Source organism: Gallinula chloropus (genome assembly GCF_964237585.1).
Source record: "Gallinula chloropus genome assembly, chromosome: 20".
NCBI lineage: Eukaryota > Metazoa > Chordata > Aves > Gruiformes > Rallidae > Gallinula > Gallinula chloropus.
The window spans coordinates 5,023,959-5,042,591 of NC_140105.1; the positions used below are offsets into that span (position 1 = coordinate 5,023,959).

Sequence of the window (18,633 nt, forward strand, 5' to 3'; positions counted from 1 at the left end):
GTACAAACCAGGCTGTGTGCCAAAGCCCCCCGAACCAGGGAGTGTCTTCCACAGCCCCAGCCAGACTGAACAACTCGAACTCTGGCTTTGCTATCTGTTGGACAGAGACAAGCTCATTTAATGCAGAGTGGAGGGAAAAAGCATCCCAGAGAGGAGGAGTCACTCTGTACTCGCTGTTGCTGCACGCTCTGTGGGGCAGCCAAGTTGCATGCTCCTAAAAAACTGTTTGTCTGCATCACCTTAAGCTCCACAGCACACTTGAGGAACATCACTTAGCAGTTTTCTTTCTTTATTCTCTGCCCCTGTGCCAATCAAAGCAACTGAACTCCTATTTCAGGGGCTGTAACTCCCACTGCCGAGTTCCTAACCAGTCTCCCCCCGTCCTGTGCAGTTTTACAGCAGCTCTTTGACATGAAACGGAAAACACCAGTCTTGTAATGTTTAGACAGGATGGATGATTCCTGATTTCCTATGGAAACCTAGGTCAGCACAGAAAATACTCTGCTCTGGCAAGCCCTGTCCCTGCTAACCATGACAGCATTCCTCCCTGCCAGCAGCCAAGAGCCAGTAACAACCCCAACCTGTTTGTGCCTGTTTCGAAATGAGAGATTTCTCTCCCTCAAAAGGATGTCATGAGGCTAAGTCCATTACTGGTTCTGATGTCTTTCCAAGAACAACAGATGAATAATAAACACAGGCAAAATATTAAGATGATTTTAGGGCCATCTCAGAAGAGCCTAAATAACACAAGGAAACGCCAACAGGATTGAGGCACTTTGAGAAACTTTACTCCACGTTCTCTGCATTTTTCTCCTCTCAGCAAACTTGCCCTTTGTTAGAGTCCATGCAGCCAACACTCCTGCTTGGAGGCTCATAAACTGGCCTCCTGCCTGACACTGACACCGCTCAGCGAATTTAGTTTTACGTAGGTCGCAAAGTCACCTGCAGTGGAACAGCCACTTCACACTCCAGGATCTCAAACCACAGCAGACACAGTGTTATTTGGCCTGGGCTTGCAGGAAATCTCTTTAGGTATTTCAGCCACTGGTGGAACTGCTGCTCTTTAAAAACAGCCTCACACAACATGTTGTTCAGAATAAACGAGCAATGCTGATACGCTCAAAACCACCAGGAGAAATTGTGTCAACAGAATGGAATTGGTTATGCTGGAATTTGGCTGGGCCATTAGGGATTAACACCCTGAATATTGCAAAAGAGCCACAAAAAGCTCTGCTTAAGAGAAGAACCATCAAAGCATCCACTAAATAACTGCAGTGCTCTGCCCCACTCGCCAGATGACTAACAGGCTGCTTTATCACAGCCACTCTTCCTCTCTATCACAGCCTGCCCTCCATGCACTGGGCCAGCCACACCCTGCTCGCCTTGAAAAACCAGAGAATAAAAGAGGAGGAGTAAAGTAATCTTCCTCTTCTTCCCTGCTGCATAAATCAGAGTTGGGTTTTTCTTTTCAAACTATTCGCAAAACCTCTGAAACTGCAGAAAAACACTTCTCCAGCTGTAATTCAATCACCCTCTTCTTGTCAAACACCATGCTAAGCCAACCAATCCCGACTTGATGTTCGGTCTTCTCACTTCCACTACTCTTGAGTCAACACATTTTCATCTGTTAGCACCACTGTAGGACTGAGGTTCAGAAATGTTTTGAGGCCACTATAGAAATACTTGCTCAAACCATTCAAAGGTAGTACTAAAATAAAATATATATTTACTAATTTCCACAGGACTTTTTCTTCAATATTCCAACTCAGATTATTTCTAAAACTCTATGCAGCACTTATTTACTCACTGCATTGAAGCAAAGAACCCTGAAGTAAGAATTGGGTCTGTGCGTTGAATGCCCTTAGAGTGGGATTCTTAATCTGCAGGTCTGCTTGTAAAAAAGCATGACTGAGGCCATATAAAGCCCTAAGAAACACACAGCAAGACACACAGGAAGATAAATGGGCACTTAGGATCCAATCAAGCTCGCTAGAGTTAGAGTAAGAGCAAGTTTGGGTCAGCATCATCCACTACAAGGTTCAGTGTTTAAGATGACCAGCAAGTGGTAATTGAGAAGCAGCAGCTGACAGCAAAGAAAAGGAAAACTGAGGTTCTGTGCACACTGACTTCACAACAGCAGGACAGAGATACCTGTGCAACACAGAGAAAATACGGTGCAAACAGCAGGTCACAAACAAGGGAACAAAGCTGCCCAGATCCAGTGCTAGGAAGTGATGTTAAGAGCTTGGCCAGGATCCCCCTTCGTGACCCAGGGCAAGCACAGGAATTCACCCACATCATCAGGTGCCTTTTCAGAGCACAGGCTCTGCTAGGTAGTTGTCTGCTCAGTTCCCCCCTCTTCCCACTAAACATGTGCTGATATTTGAGGGGAGAGGGTAAGAAAGTGCTCAGTTGAACAGCTTCCAGCAAAACAGTTCAGCATCTTCAGCAGAACTGCAGCCACCTTCTCCTTCTGCTTGGTCCCAGGATTTGCTACAGGCAGGTGGAGCTCTGACATCTCCAACACGCTCACGCCAGAGCAAAGCCATGTGTCCCTCCTGCTCCAGGGGAACACCAGGTAGCCCCACAGGTGCGTCCCTTTCAGCTGTCCTTCCTCGCCGCGCTGTCGGTGTTCTTCAGGGCACACAGCAGGCTGCAGAACAGCTCATACCAAAAGAAGACAAGGCCAGTAGAGACAGCAGCCTTCAGCAAGCTGGGAGAAAGGCCCTTAAAGAACCCACCCGGGCCCTCCTCTCGCACGATCTGCCGCATGCAGTCCAGGAGACCCCTATATATCCGCACCTAGGAAGGAAACAGCAACAAGGTGAAGTGAGAAAAATCCAGAACAGCTTACCTCAAAAAGAACACAGAGCACCCCAAACTATACCACTGAAACATAACCAAGGTGTGGAGATGACTTCCTGGCTATTACTGTAACTGAGTGTTTCAGGTTATTCTAACTGAATGGCTGCAAAATCTCTGTGCTTTTATAGGACAGATTTGTGAAGTAACTACTTCAGCTTGGGCTGCTACTGTTTTCCATCCCCTTCACTGTTTAAAGGGGACACAGCTTTTCAGTTTTCTGATGGAAAGAAAACACAGCTCTGGCACTCAGATCTCTACATCAACAATCCACACGTCACCGTGTCACGCTGTGAGGGTTTAACACCTCGTGACACATCAATGCTAAGGACAAACGCTGCACCTCACCAGAAGAGGAAAAGCATCCAATGCAATGGGTCAAGGGTTTAAATTCCTAACACAGAGTTTCTTGAGGTACAGGCTAATTTGCTTCTCAGATCCAAGGAATTTGAAAGAAAAAGAAAATTTCCACATCAGGGGAAAAAAATGTTCCTTGAAAGATCTGTGTTTATCTTACAGTGTATTTTGAGGTGGTAAGGAAGGTGCTAGAGAACACCGTAAGTATTCAATTTGCTTTGAATTTCCAACTGTTCTGGTACATTAGACACATGCTGAACACTTGGTGCTCATCCCAAGTATCAAAATATTAATTGCAGAAAAGGAGCTTGACAGGCAGGTGGCCCCAACATAAAACCAGTGTCTTCCTCTGCTAGCAATCTGGTCCTGAATCAGGAACTCCAAGCCACAACTAGAAAAGTAATTGAAACCCCTTTTCCTGCCTAACTCATCCCAAGCTCTGAGACAGCCAACCTGATGGAGATGGATGAGAAGGCAGAGCAGGGGTATGTTGGACAATGTCACAAAATGAACCCAGTTTATTCATGCAGCTATTCTCATCATGAAGTGAGAGCAATGCTCAGCTCCCAGAAGTTCCCTGGTTGCTCCCAACCTGAATATGAACACAATGGGTACACCACTGGTGAATTATCACTGCGTTCTGGTGGTGACTGGCTCTGGACTGACTCGATGCACATCCATACTCATGAAAACCAGTCAATTCAAACATTTCTCACCTGTCCAAAGGCTGCCCGGGCATGCTCAAAGCCACCAACTTGCAGTCGTTTTTTGAACAGGTCAAAAGGGTAAGTGAGGGTTTTGCTGATGATTCCAGCGCAGCTGCCACAAACAAGGTTTTTAACATTGCCTGAGAAGCAGAAATGGGAGAGGAAAAAAGAGGATTATCAGGGAGTTCTGACAAAATATCATGAGTGGTAAGTTAAAATCACTTTTCACAAGAAGTAAGGCCATAGTTTGGGCCACAAACCCTCAATTTGTATCTTCCACATCAGGCTTGCAGTGTCCGTTGGAGCCAGAGCACAAGGACTCACCGTGGCTGGTCACACCAATTTCTGCTTGTGCTCTGCCAAGTGGCACTGCACAACAGAGCCCCAGTCACTGGAGAACCTGCCACTAGTGGATGGCAAAGTTCTCAAGCCCTTCAGTAAAAGCCTGGTCACTGGAAACCTTGCACTGCTGATTGCTCAAACTGACTTGCTCTGGATTGGAAGAAGTCATGAGTTGATGCTGCCTGATGATTTCAGAGGCTTGTGAGAAATTAATTTTGTGATACCAGACTTGACCCTGACAAACATGAGTTCCCAGCACAAAACTACTCTCAGCCTTTGCCATCTAAAACAAGTATGCAGAGATTATCTTGAAAAGTCTAGTTCCTCTACTGAAGAAATTCCACTGAGGAACAAAAACACAGAGTTCCTCTACAGAAAGGCACTAGTATCTAGAACTGTCAAGGAGACAAGTCACATCAGGCTGAGGTTCTCTTACAGCGGAACTAGAAATCAACATAAATCATCAAATCCAGAGCTTAGCAGTTTTACATTAGGCTGAAAGAATCCCCTTCTCTAACAGCTGTGCTGGAATCTGCAGGCAGATTTCCTGAGGAAATCCAAGAAATCCACACCACTAACCAAACAGAGAGAGAGTATGCCAGCACTGTCTTCCAACAGCATGAGTAATGTGACACAGCTCAGAGCACCCTAGCCTGTGGCTGTTCACTTTCCCATCCATCCCCATTTCCATCATGGTTTCTCCATAACAGAAGCTCTTTATAAACTTCACTGTCCTTTCACAATATCTGTGCACGGGTAAGAATGAGAGACAGGAAACTGAGATACTTTCCAGATGTTGCATCAAAAAGGGCGACAGTACAGAAAACTGAGCTTATGTCAGCCTCCCAAAGTAGCACTCATCCTCCTTCTCTCCACACTGCACACACAGAATCATTGTCCCAAGTGCCTACCTCCTTTCCTTCCTTCAGCTGGAACCACCCATTCAGCAAACTGCTGCAGGATGTTGTAGAAGGAGAACTGGAGACCAGCATATGGAAAGATAGCAATGATTGTGGGGGTCAAACCTCTGTAGAAAGTCCGAGGCCCTTCTGTCTGGTACATGGTCACCACTGCATGGCGAAGGCTGCGATAGATCTAGACAATGAAGAAGAGGTTGACTCAAGTGAAACAGGTTTAAAAGCAGCAAAGCAAAGGTCAGATTATTTCCCAGGAACAAGGACAGGCATTTTCCACTGCCCAAAGCACAACTGACCGACTTCAGCACAAAGCGATGAATGGAGTGATTTGCTCCTGGTGATGCAGGACTCTCAGCTAAGCCCTTGTGACTGTTACAAGTGAGCTGACAACCTACACCTGCCTCTGAGCCACAAGAGGCTAATGGAAGGAATAATCTCTAGCCCTGACTGACAGGCCTGGGCTGACACCGTATCCCACAGCCCAGCTGCTGTGCTGCCAAGGGGAAGAAACCAGGCACAGAGCTGAGAGCTGTGGCCTGAGACCACGTGCATCACAGGGATTTATCTTCCTCTTAACCGTTCTGCTTACTCCTGCAACAGAATTCATGTAACATACACTGTGATTCTACTAAGCTGAAAACCAGAAATGCCTCCAATACAAACCCACCTGAGCCAAATTATTACAGGCCTAATTAGCATGGACACCAATTCTTGCATAAATAATATGAAACACAGGTTGGTGTTTCATGTGATGACTGGTTTAGAGTATCACCCCACCGTTGCCTGAACATGACTCTGTGCAAGTGGGAAGTTTCAAACATGCAGACTTGGGGAGGGCATTCTGTAAATGGCCAACAGCCAAAATGAAAATTGAGTTATCCTGTTAAGGACAGTTTCTCCTTTCTGGATCACCTCTCAGGAGTCAAATACAATCAGGAGCAGCAAAATATAATTAAGAAAGCTGTGTCAACAGCACAGAGGATAAGTTGGCAACAGTGCAAACGTTGCCCAATAACAGCACCTGTTCCTTTACGCTAACCCACAGACTGTGACGTACTTTCCAAACCTCCTGTATTTATACACATGAAATATGGATGATAATTCCAAATGCTGAACCCTCAGCCATACCTTGGGCTCACCCTGAGCAGCAAAGCGGGTGCGCAGCGTGTCAACAGGTTGAACTGCAACAGTGGCTGTGCAAGCAGCCAGCCCACCGCAGACGAAGTGCACAAAGGAATCGCGGGCGTTGTAGGAGGTGGTGATGTGCACCAGTTTTGTCAAGCTTTCAAATGCCATGAACTTCAGAGAAACAAACACACACAGGTCAAGGAGTCAATCCTTATCACTGACACAATCTCCCACTCCTCCCTCATTTCACCAAAAGAGCCCCACCCACCACTTGTAACCACCTTCTCTCTCTCTCTGTCCTTGAAAAGTCCTTCCCAACTTGCAACCTGTTAGAGCATGTGCTCAAAGAACACCTTGTAAAATTCACTAAGCAGCCCAGGGAACGCTTGGGATATTCTGATCTCTTGACACTTATACTAAATCTTGCATTTACAACTGAGAAAACCTCACCTGAGGGCTTTATGTATCCCAAAGAGTATTTGCTGTATTACAGATATGCTGACCATTACTCTATCAACCAATGCTCATAAACTATGCTGTTGATATTAACAAATTAAGCATAACCATACTGCATAAAACACCACCATCAGCTTCACTGATGTTTTTACTAACAAGCTGTTAGGGTGACAGCATAAACTGAAGCAAAGAAGTACACAAGCTCAGAGCACGAACAGCTAAGCCAAGTGTCAGGAACAAACAGGGCTTGTCCATGACACCAGGTACAGACAGAGCCCAGCTGTACTCCAGGCTGGCCATTCAGCAAACTCTGAAATCTTAACTCAGGAATTAAACATCAGCATGGCTGGAGCTGACTTGCATCAGCACAGTTTAAACCTAGACCCTTTGCATCTGCTCATGCAGCCAGTCCTATGTAGGTGCACTGGGCCTGGTAATGTTCTGTTACCTCACCTGAACGGCTCCATAGCCAACTGAAAGGAACTGAGCAGGAACGTGGCCCTTCCAGAAAGCTACTAAGCCCTCTTCCTGGAAGATGCGCTGCACAGCTTGCAAGATGCCATGATACTTAGCCCCTGGGTTTCTGGAGGAGAGCTGCTCGATCTGAAGCTGGAGGAAAACAGGGAAAATATTTTCGGTGTCACATTTTGTATTTCAACAAAGTTCAAGTGTCTGATCCAGGAATTTGCAATACTAAAAGCCAAGCAATGCTAGGAGATGACACTCTGCCTTCCCACAGGATCACATCTGGAAGTCACTAGAACTGACCAGTTTACGTAGGGCTCTAAAATAATAAAAAAACTTGCACGCAGGAGAAAGGGAAGCAGAAAGGATTGTGGTGAAACTCAGTTAGACAGCAGAAATCATTCAGAGAAACAGAGGAAGAGAGCAAACCATGGAAAACACAAGACCCCATTCAAACACACAAGTTATGCAAACAGAGGCAGTGGACACAAGATACCCTTACTATCTTGCATAACCTGTATACGATGCAGATGGGGGCTGCTGAGCAGATTTACTGCTCTCCAGTTGCACAAGTGACCTGTTCCTCCAGGCCACGACCAGCTCTGCTCCGTAACAGGCTCTTCCCCCCACCCCCCGTCCCCCCCGTCCCCCCCCCCGTCCCCCAGCACGCCGCGAGGAGAGTACCTGAAAGCGGATCTTGATGACATCCAAGGGGCTGACGAGGACCCGAGTGACCAAGCCAGATGCTGATCCTGCTGCTGCTGCTTCCACCGAGGAGACGCACTTAGCCTCAGGGTCATAGCCGACCATGCCTGCCCGGCGTCCCCGGGGCCTGGGCAGGGGACAGGGTGCCCCAGCGAGCCCTCCTCAGGCAAGGAGCTCTCCCCGCTCCTTCCCGCGCAAGGCCCTATAGCCTCACCCCAAAGGCGCCCTACCCCAAAGCGTCCCCTCACCCCGCAGAACCCTTTCCTCACCTCGGGGGCCACACACGCCGACACCGCCCTCCCCCCCCCCCCCTCACCCCACACCCCCTCTGGCCACGGCCCAGCCCGTGGCAGGCACCGAAGGGCGACACGGTGCCAAACCCCGCTGGCGGCCCCCGGCCCGAGGCAGCGGTGAGTGACCACACCGGGCTCCCTACCGTGGGCCCGCCGGGGCGCCTCACCCTCCCGCCAGCCGCCACCGCACTGCGGCTGCGCGCCGCGGGGGCAGCTGGGAAGTGTAGTCCGGCGGGCCCCGCCCCGCCCGTACCCCAGGGCTCAGCCACGAGGAAGCGGCAGTCGGGCTTCGCCCTGCTGCTGCTCTGCTGGGCCGGGCGGCTGCCGGGGAAATGGGGTGGGCGCGAGGGCCCAGCTGCAGGGAGGAGGGACTGGCATGCAGCAGCTCCTCTGCCTCGGCCTCACAGGGGGCAGCTGCAGCCACTTTTCTCCCCTCCAGAGAGCACAGGGGCAGGATGATGCTCTAAAGCTGTTCAGCAGAGACCCGAGGTACAAGTGACACACGATTTTGAGGGCCAGGGGCTGTTAGAGCATTACAGAAAAGCCAAGAGCTCCAGCCCATGCTGCAGGTCAGTTTGGTACTGACTTTACTGGCACTAAGGGGAATAGTCAGGAATTTCTGAGCAACCACAAACTCCTTGACCCCATCTGTATTCGAGCACGTTAACTAGGAGAGCAACAGTTGAAAAACCAACCCAAACCCTCACAGCATTGGGTCTTTCCCCACCGTGTATTAAAATCGGCTACGGAGTTCACAGGTGCTTTCTGAAGGTACACAAAGGCTGGGGAGAAGCTGCAGAGCTCACCGAGGGGCAGCTTCTCACAGGTAACCTGCAGAGCCCCCACACCGCCTTAGCACACCTGAGCAGTTCCACTCCTTCAGGCAACCAGAGCAAAGTGAAAACAACACCCAAGGCCCCGGTCAAGCAGAGGAAACAGTCCTGTGACAGTCTGAGCTGCAGCTGCTGTGCTTACACAAGCCATGCATCCATCTTCCCCTCTGTCCTTCAGCAAGATGCTCCAGAAACAGCTGCTGTATTGGTCTCCATCACTGGCTAGTTAGACACTACAGTCATGCCTCAGGGGCACTGAGTATTTAGGAAAAACATTTAAATAACTAAAAAAGCAAGCAAGTGCCACCCTGCCAGTCAGCTGGTAGAGTCTTCGGTCCTGCAAGTGACAGGATCACCTCTTTCCTCCTCACTCCCCGTAGTGCCACATGTGCCAAGTGACAAGGCTCTCCGCTGACTTTGCTCAAGAGAGTCAGGAATTCACCCAGGCACAACGGGCTGGAACCTCAATGCTGAAGAGGGAGCACTTCAGGCCAGAGCACACCTGAGAGCTTTTCCCTCCCACAGCAATTTCATATCCTGTAAATTAGGTCAGTCAGTTATACTTCAGTGACTTAACTGAAAGAACAGACAGATGCTCAAGTGAAGAATTCAACGTATATTTATTATTCACAGTTAATTACTATCTACCAAATGCTGCTGCAGAGTTAAAGGATTAAGTACATAGGCCTTTTTTATTTAAACACTGATTTTTTTTGTTTTTTATATATATATACACACACAAGACATATGCCTGCAAGGCTGCATGATATACACCAATTCCAAAATAAGGAAACAATCAAATGGTCCAGGTGTAGAATGCCATAGATTCCTTTTCCAATCACTTTACAAAGAAGGAAGAAAAGTGAGTTGACAGCTAGCAAGGAGAGGGGGAGAAAGTAATACTCTACAGGATAGCTCTCTCTTTCATCTGCTGGAAAATTAAAGTGTAAGGCAGAGTCCATCTCAGGAATAAAACATTTGTAACACTTAGTACAAAAAAAGGCACCCTCCAACAAAAGATTGCCCGTGCACAGGCAGGGCGGGAGGAGAACTCCGCTGCAGTTTTTGGATGCGTTGGTGGGGTGAAAGGATCCAGCCAAACGGCCATCAAAAGGGGAAAATAACTCAACTGAAGCTTGGCACAGAGAGCGGTGCGGCTCGATCGCTTTCCTTTCCGTCCCATCTGGCGTCACACTGCTCTGGTGGAGGAGCAAATGGCCACAAGAAATGCCATGGCGGTGCGGGGTGAGGATTACAGTCATCACACAGCCTGCTGTGAATGGGGAGCGGGGCTGGGGAGGGGAATCTACTTCAACAGTAACACTGACCTGAGGAGGGAGGAGAAACCGGAGAACAGTGATGCCGACCCCACTTTTCAAGAGCAACACGACTGCAAATATTCCCTATCCAGGCCAAAGAGACAGGCTGATTACATGCATCACATAGAAACATTCACTAATAGCATAAAGTTTTTTTCAAGCACTATTTTCTTGAGGTTTTTCTGCATTATAAAGTTTTCCATCAAAGGAATGTACATTTGACAGGACATCTCAGGGCTATTTATTTCTCAAATTCCCCCCTTAACCCTCCCTCCCCAAAATATTCTTCCTCGTTTTCCCTGGTCATAACTTCCCCCTTTCTCTTACTTCTTTTGAGGCTCCTGGTTGCAGCTCCCCACCTCTGAGCAGCCTAAGCTGCCACTTGAATGCCTTGATTTTATTTTCCTTTCAATAAGGAAAAGTTGAACAGTAAGACAAATCTTAAGGTTAAAGCTCCATCTCTGTTTGGAGATTCTTCTCAAACGTCCATTGATAAAACCAACCCTCCTTTACACCCTTCCCCCAAAAATATTTATTTACATGTAGGCAGAAAAAAAAAACCCTCTGAAAAGCTCTGGACTGTCCTTTTAACTTAAAAAAAATAATAAAAAAGAAAATAAGGGAAAGGCACTATGGAAAAAATTACAGAATGTGCTCAACCGTACACCTTTAAGAAAAAACAAAAAAGCTGTCAGCACAGCATTAACAGGCTTCAGTTGTACGTTGGAGTTTCTCAAAGCAGCTCTGTGACTCAAAAAAGTAACAAAACTAAATAAAAATCCACACAACTCTTCTCCCTTCCCCTGCTTGGAAGCTGCTGAGCTTCAGAAGAAAGTGCCAAAGGAGAAGAGACAATAAAAATTAGATTAACACCTCATCTTTCCCAGGCAAGAAGAGCTGAATGTTGAAGGCAAAAGCAGAGACTGATGATTTTTGTTTTTTTTTAAAGGCAGGACTGTGGATTTGGTTCTTCTCTCATGTCCCATCATGCCAAACGAAGACCGTTTAGAGAGAGAGAAAATACCAGCAGAGTTTCTCCCTTTTCCTTTAACTGCATGGCTAGGACTTTATATGGCATTAAAACTTCATGCACTGATGGACAGAGGAGGAGGGGGAAACAAGAAGAGTGAATGAAAGGGGGTAAAAAACCCAGGAGCAGCTGAGGAAATTTGTTATTCTCATTTTTCTTTATCTTTTTTTTTTTTTTTTTCCTTTTTAAAGATAAGTTTTGGTGTGTAAGTTGAACTCTTCCCCCCCACCCCCACCCCTGAAGTTCCGTACTGAGTGAAGGACGATCACCTCCCGGTGAAAGGTGACTCAGGTTTTTATCGCCGTGTGATTTTTAGGTCACTGGCTGCAGTTAGGCTCTGTATGTGTATTTACTGTTTCTCTGGTTTCTTTAAATAATCTCTAATATTTATCTCTAGATGTTCCGGTTCACTGGGGTCACGTAGTTGCGTGGAAACATGCCCGTCTGTCCGTGGCAGGCTCCCTTCCACCAGTTGGGGTCAGAATTGTCAAGGACTTGGATAAAGTCTCCGCGGCGGAAGCCCAGCTCTCCTTCCTCTTGGGGATCAAAATCAAACAGGGCCTGAACGTATGTGGGTTGCTGAAAGAAGAAACAGATACACAAAGTGAGAATCATCCACAGCACTGGAGACACCTGCTCCCTCGGGCAGGAGCTCGGCTTACACCAGTGTTCATTGTTAAACACTCGAGCTGTTTCATTTCCCTGCAAGCCAGCTTCCAGCATCAGCAACACAAGAGGCTGAACGGGGAAAGCATCAGCTACAGGACCTCAGAACAACCTCAATTTTCTGTGAAAGAGCCAAAGCAAAGACAACAGATGACTCAGATCTTTTCCTAGTATTTTCTAGTCTTCATAGAATCACAGAATTATAGGGGTTGGAAGGGACCTCCAGAGTTCATCAGGTCCAACCTCCCTGCCAAAGCAGCTCCCCAGCTCATATTGCACAGGTCGGTGTCCAGACAGGGCTGGAATCTCTCCAGAGAAGGAGACTCCACACCCCCTGGGCAGCCTGTCCCAGGGCTCCCTCACCCTCACTGGGGAAAAGTTCTTCCACATATCATTGTGGAACTTCCTGTGCTCCAACTTGCAGCCATTGCCCCTTGTCCTGTCCCCACAGACACTGAAAAGGGGCTGCCCATTCCCCCTGTGTCCAACACTTCAGATATTGATAACCATTGATCAGATCCCCCCTTAGTCTTCTCTTCTCCAGGCTGAACAGTCCCAGCTCATTCAGCCTTTCCTCACAGGGGAGATGTTTCAGACCCTTCATCATCCTTGTAGCCTCCTCTGGACTCTCCAGGAGATCCCTGTCTTTTATCCCAGGGAGCCCAGAACTGGACACAACACTCCAGGTGGGGCCTGACCAGGGCAGAGCAGAGGGGGAGGATCACCTCCTGTGACCCATTGGCTCTCTTAGCCACCAGGGCACACTGCTGGCTCATGGCCAACCTGTCATCAAAGAGAACCCCCAGGTCCTTCTCCACAGAGCTCCTCTCCCAGCAGGTCACCCCCAGCCTGTACTGATACAATGATTCATGACCTCCTGTAAATCTGTACTCCGTCACAGTAACAGGATCTTTTTACCTGTCCATCCCATTTTCATCAAGAGACAGCATGGATATTACTGATCTATATGACTGTGATACATGAAGTTCCCCCTAAAAACTGGATGTTGGCATTTTACACATTTCCCTTAAAATCTCCCCAATATCAATAAATTCTGTTGCAGAGCATTTTGCCTGGTGGCCAAATGCTTCCATTCTACTGGCAAAGCTAACAGTTCATTGAAAATGCATTTGGTTCTTAAAACCAGGAGGCTAGGAAGGTATCTCTGTGCTTGCCATTTTCAGCCAGCTGTTTTCTCATCCTCTGTTTATCACTGACCCCACAGTGCAGAGCCAGATGTTAATGCAAACTGTGGCAAAGGCTGCCTGTGGCACCTGGAGAGCAGGAGGAGTTCCACACCTCGTGTCTTCAAGCTAGAGCTACAACACTGCACAGAGAGGCAGAATAATTTATCCAAAATTGATAAAAGATCCAGTAACATCCAACATAACATTTTGATTGCCCTGGGAAATAGAACAAAACAAAGAGCTAGATATACACAAGCTGCTTTGCTGGCTCTTTGCAGTAGCTTTTGGTTTCTGTTAACACTGGCTAGATCCAAACCAGCAGCCCAGAGATGTCCCACATGCTTCTGCCTGTAACCGCCTCCTCAGTACCGAAGTGTTGCTGGCTACAGAGGGGCACAGTCCTGGCTACAAGTACAACTGTCCCTTCATACCCTGTCCTAAGACAGGAGCAAAGCCATTCTTAAATCACAGGAATCAGACAACCTTCCCCCAACATTATCCACAGACATCAAGACAAGCCAAATGTTCAAGCAGCAACAGCAACACTTTGCCCCAGAGCTGAAAGGGGGGAATAGGTAGTTAGCAGGTGGGCTTTGCACAAACACCCAGCTTGTTTCCCAGCAGTATTCTGGCTGTGGGATCTAAAGATACACTGCCACAAACAAGAAAAGCATCAGTCAGCTTCTTTCCATCCCTATTCTGTTACAGTGTGATCCCACTTCAGACTGTGCTTGCTATAGGCTACATAATGCCCTCTGCAAAGACGCTTCTCTTACCTGTGGCACCTGTTCAATGTCCCGGAGAAATATTTGCTGGTTTCTGGAGACAGATGTGGATCTGTGATAATCTACCAGCTCGTTCAAAGAATTGAACTTCACCACCCAGAGGAAATACTTGCCAGCCCCATCTCTAAGCACCTTGAAGTGCTGCACATCATTTCCAAACCTGGGAGGAAGGAGTGAGGAACACACAAAAAAACATGTTGTGAGTCACTGAGTAGTCATCTTCTGGGATTATCAGCACAGAGTTTGGAACAAAAAGGTCCTTCAGGATACAGTGAAAACCACGAATGAGACTGATAATATACATAACCAATTGGTGGTCATAAAAAAAAAAAAAAAAGATGTCTGAAAACCACTTGGCAATTACATTTTACAGAGATCAGTAGAGAGAGAATCCAAATACAGAATTTATTTTGATAAGAGTCCTGCAAGGTTCATATCTGACTTCAGTTTAAAATCAGCTTTCAAACCACTCTGAACCTGCAGAAGTCAGAGGTCTTTTGGTCAAGGCTTTCTAGTGTCACAATGCTCTTTCTCCTGATCCACATACACTTCAGAGCACACTGCCACACAGCTGGCATCCAGTCCGCGTACTTCTTGATGTACGTACACAGTCACCTGAGCTGAAGACAGTGCACAGAACACCCTGGACACAGGCCAGGGACTTGGCAGCACAAATACAAGGTCACACTGAAGGAGCTGCACCACAGTGCCTTCTGCTTCACATTCCCAACTACAAGATTTTGAAGTCAGAGAGCACAAGCACTTTGGTTTTAGCTCTTCACACACAGCAATTCCACAACTGACTCAGCCAACTGAGGTTTGTGCTACTCCTGCTATGGTCCTGTACTTCTGTCTCAGTCCCTCCCTCAGGCAGCACCACTGGGTGCATGTGATACTGCAATGCTCAAACACCAGCCCCATTATAGGTAAACTGCTGGGAGATCGCTGCCACAGGGAGGGTAGGATTGTCTCTTTTGGCAGCCAGCCTGGATTTATGCAAAAGACTGTCTTGCAAAACAAAAGGACCTCTCTGGTCCTCAAAAAAAGGAAGGAAAAAAGAGAAAAAAGAGAAAAAATCCCCCCCCCCAAAGCCTGAAAGGAAACGCTGTACATGGAACTTAGGAACTCCCATTCTATGTCAACAATTCTTTCTGACAAATGATGGGATTCAGTTGAAGCTACTTTTCCAACAATTTAAATGTGAATAAAGGGGAACTCCAAAGGGTTCATCGGGATTTTCCAGACAAATGGCACATCAGTATTTTTCCTTCAGTCCAAAGCACTGAGGAGACAACTGTTGCCTGCAGGGCATGCACTGCTTCTATACATTGGCTGAAAATGCAGACACTATTTTGGCTACAAAGTTAACATGAAAATAAGTCCTGAGTGCTGCCTCTGCACTCCCTTCCTCAACCTGAAAGCTTCTGACCCACCGCTTCAAATCCTCCAGATCACTGCTTAGGAAAAAAGATTTTTCTAAATTAAACAAAACAGAAAAATAATATAAAATCAGCAGAGACATTACCACCAGATGGCAACACTAAGCTAACAGGCAGGCTAACAATTTAAAGGAATGCACTTTCTGCAATGAAATATCCAGTATTCCAGCTCAAGACAGAAATATAAACACCTCTTAAAATCAGTGGCTTTAACCCAGTTTGTTGGCACAACTCAGTGCTGCTGTACAGGGTAATAAAAACTGGGTTACAGACTAAAGATGACCAGAAAAAACCCCACCCAATCCTGCCAATGAAGATCATTGATAACCACAGAAAACAGAAAGCTAGGAATGGTGCATTAAAAGTTATCATTAGGATTCTAAAGAAGATATTGTCCCTTTCTGGTAGGTAAGGGGAATTATTACTGAAAATAAAGAAAAAGGCAAAATAAAATGCTGAGGACAGAATTCCTCCCAACCCACATTCAATGACAACACACCCTTTTGAGTTCCTAATACCTTGATTTTACAGTGATGTCAGATGGGCAGGATAGGCAGCAGGGTATCTGGGGTCACAGCTAACTGGCAGGGACTGCTGCTGGTTGAAGGCCAGTATTTCTAGTAAGGTTCTTTAAGGATGGGATCTGCTCCTCCTCACTTCCCTGTTACTACACTGAGTTTCTCTACCAATGTGGAATGCAGTTGTGAGAGATGGGAGAGGCCTCTTTTCACACCTCTGTGTCCCAGTGCCAGACAATGTGAATACCCCCAAAGCACGTGCAGAGCAGACATGAAAAGTGTATCAGGAAATGTACTACAATGAGAGAAGATGGAGCAAGGACTTGTACTGCAGAAGAGGAATTAAGGAGGATGGGAGAGAACACGTGCACACTGGACACTTTGTGGCTCTAAGGAGAAGGAATGGGATCCACAAACAAACCAAACCAACAGATAGTGCCTGAGACTACAGGAACTAACATGCCACCAGGTCAGCCCTGCGGGCTCACTACACACCAGAGCATACACATTTGCTGTATTAAAGAGGGAACAAATACGGATCACTGGAAGAACAGGAATGCCACAGGGCATCTAGAAGATTATTCCTGCTCCTCAACATTGATAATCATCTGTCCTTTACCCAGTAGTCCAAATGAGCAGTAGTTGGCCTGATTACCACACCATTGCTTCTGGGCATTACTTACTTGACTGAGAGGGAGAAGTCCCCAGGGGCACTCTCGCTCTCCCTGATGAGGAAGGCACCATCGTGTCTCTGTTTGCCTAACATCTCTTCAGCCTTTGCTCGGGGAATCTTTCCAAAAAACCACCTGTGGAGTGAGGAAAAGAAAACAATGGGAAAGTTAAGAATTTTCATCTTTAATGGAGGAGCCAGATGTAGGTATTCACACAGAGCTGAAATGATTCCCAACAGACTGCACCTCACTGCCACTCCAATACAGGCTGCCCAACCACGCAGCTTTTCACAACTGCCTTGGCAATGAAGCAACCATGACTTGATAAGCAGGGGCTGCAATAGCCCTATTTCACCTAATTTAGCTAAACAGAGTTGTGGTAAGACTGAAATCCTCAAATTTATCTCAGAGATGGAAAAAGCCCCACTCAGAGTTTAATAAATTTTGTTTATTCACATTGTTTGGCACCCTGCTGTACCTGCAGTTTAGCCTATAAAACATCATGACAACAAACTAACATGCACAATTGCTGCACAGCAATGCTTTGCTTTGTATGACTAAGATGACTACCCTGGGAACTGTCTACAACCTTGGACAAAGTTGAAATGTCTACTGTGGCCAGCACTACTATCTCAGTAATCAGGCCTGATGTCAAACAGATTAAATGCCTAGCTAAAGCAAGAAACACAAGTCCCTTCCTCTGTCACTAAAGAACAGTCTCATGTCTTCACATGCAAAGTTTTAATTGTCCAAACAGTATGATGCCACCAACTCAGACAACAAAAGTCCTGCAGTGGTGGCTTGTGACTACTGAAACTCCCTGTAACATAGTAGCATTTATTTCATTATGATGCTCAGTGGGGAGTAACTACTACACAGTCTCCTTTATCACTTATACCTCCTAAGGAGAAGCCATCCATGCTTTAGTCATGATTTGCAGAGCAAACAATATAGAACATTTAAGTTCTTAAGAGTTAGCACAGAAACATCACTATTTTAGCAGGTAGTAATCTTTTAAAAACCCCAGTACTTGCAAAATGTGAAGGAAACACTGGGAGGTCACTCACAGGTTTCTCTCCAGAAACATCACAGCTGTAGAAATGAGATCTGGTGGGTAGACTGACCCCTCCTGCTCAAATGGGAAGCACATGTTTGTATCACAACCAACTTCTGGTCTCTTTTAGATCAGGTGGTAAGACATGACTACTTCAGCAGGGAGAGCGCAGTGGCCTCGTTCAGCAGCTGGTTGCTCCTGCAGCCCAATCTTTCTGACCCCAACCAGAGCACGTTGGCCAAAGGCAGGTATCAAAGTATCAGAAAGATAAGGCAGGTTCCAGGAGTGGAGTTACAGGCAGAGCAAGTGAGAAAGGTCCTCTTCAAGGTCTTTCTTTCATTGCAGAGGAGCACTGAGCTCTTTGCATTTTGATTCTAGGAAAGATGCTGGTAATACTTGTTTCAGGAGCCTGTTTTCTTGCTTCCTCCTGCAGAGTCAGGACAGTCTAGCAGCTCTCTCACAAGCAGTCACATCGAGAAGCTGCACCATGGGAGCCATGCTGGAAAGTCTTGACAGCTGTGCGGAAGTCACAGCCACAGCCTGACCACCTCCAGGACACCACGGGGAACCTATCTCAGGCAACCAGATCATCAGTGCTGACCAACCGCCCCTGGTCACGGGATTCTTACCACACTTACATTTGCATTTTCAGGCTGTTCCAGCAAACAAGGGCTGAGTGCTATGTCACAAGGTATGGGAAAAGCAGAACCACGTTCGCAACCAAAAAGTACAGCTTTCAGTTCTGAGTGCCAGATCACACAGGACAGAAGTACGCACCACAGCCTCCAACCACACAGATCAGAGGAGCATTTAATAACAAGAACTCCACTCACAAAGCTCCACCTTACTTTCTACAGTGAAGGTTTCAGTGCAGCAATATAACAGAAGTTGCAAAATCC

At 46.9% G+C, this 18,633-nt stretch overlaps 2 protein-coding genes across 2 annotated transcripts in view; both read right to left on the reverse strand.

Moving 5' to 3' along the window:
- Positions 1 to 1,854: 1,854 nt before the first annotated feature.
- SLC25A19 (solute carrier family 25 member 19) lies at positions 1,855 to 8,044 on the reverse strand (the record flags this gene model as incomplete). The annotated part of the gene is made up of 6 exons (XM_084273633.1): positions 1,855 to 2,802; positions 3,936 to 4,066; positions 5,180 to 5,363; positions 6,314 to 6,484; positions 7,223 to 7,378; positions 7,919 to 8,044. 6 exons carry the CDS (start codon positions 8,042 to 8,044, stop codon positions 2,602 to 2,604), a joined length of 969 nt encoding a protein of 322 aa, XP_084129759.1. The 3' UTR covers positions 1,855 to 2,601.
- Positions 8,045 to 9,673: 1,629 nt separating this feature from the next.
- The window catches only part of GRB2 (growth factor receptor bound protein 2), a 52,739-nt gene continuing 43,779 nt past the window's right edge, over positions 9,674 to 18,633 (reverse strand). The window contains exons 4-6 of the mRNA XM_084273409.1: positions 16,693 to 16,815; positions 14,044 to 14,212; positions 9,674 to 11,993 (exon numbers count right to left, since the gene is read on the reverse strand). Coding sequence (XP_084129535.1) covers positions 11,808 to 11,993; positions 14,044 to 14,212; positions 16,693 to 16,815 — 478 coding nt within the window. The 3' untranslated portion in view covers positions 9,674 to 11,807. The remainder of the gene's footprint in view (positions 11,994 to 14,043; positions 14,213 to 16,692; positions 16,816 to 18,633) is intronic.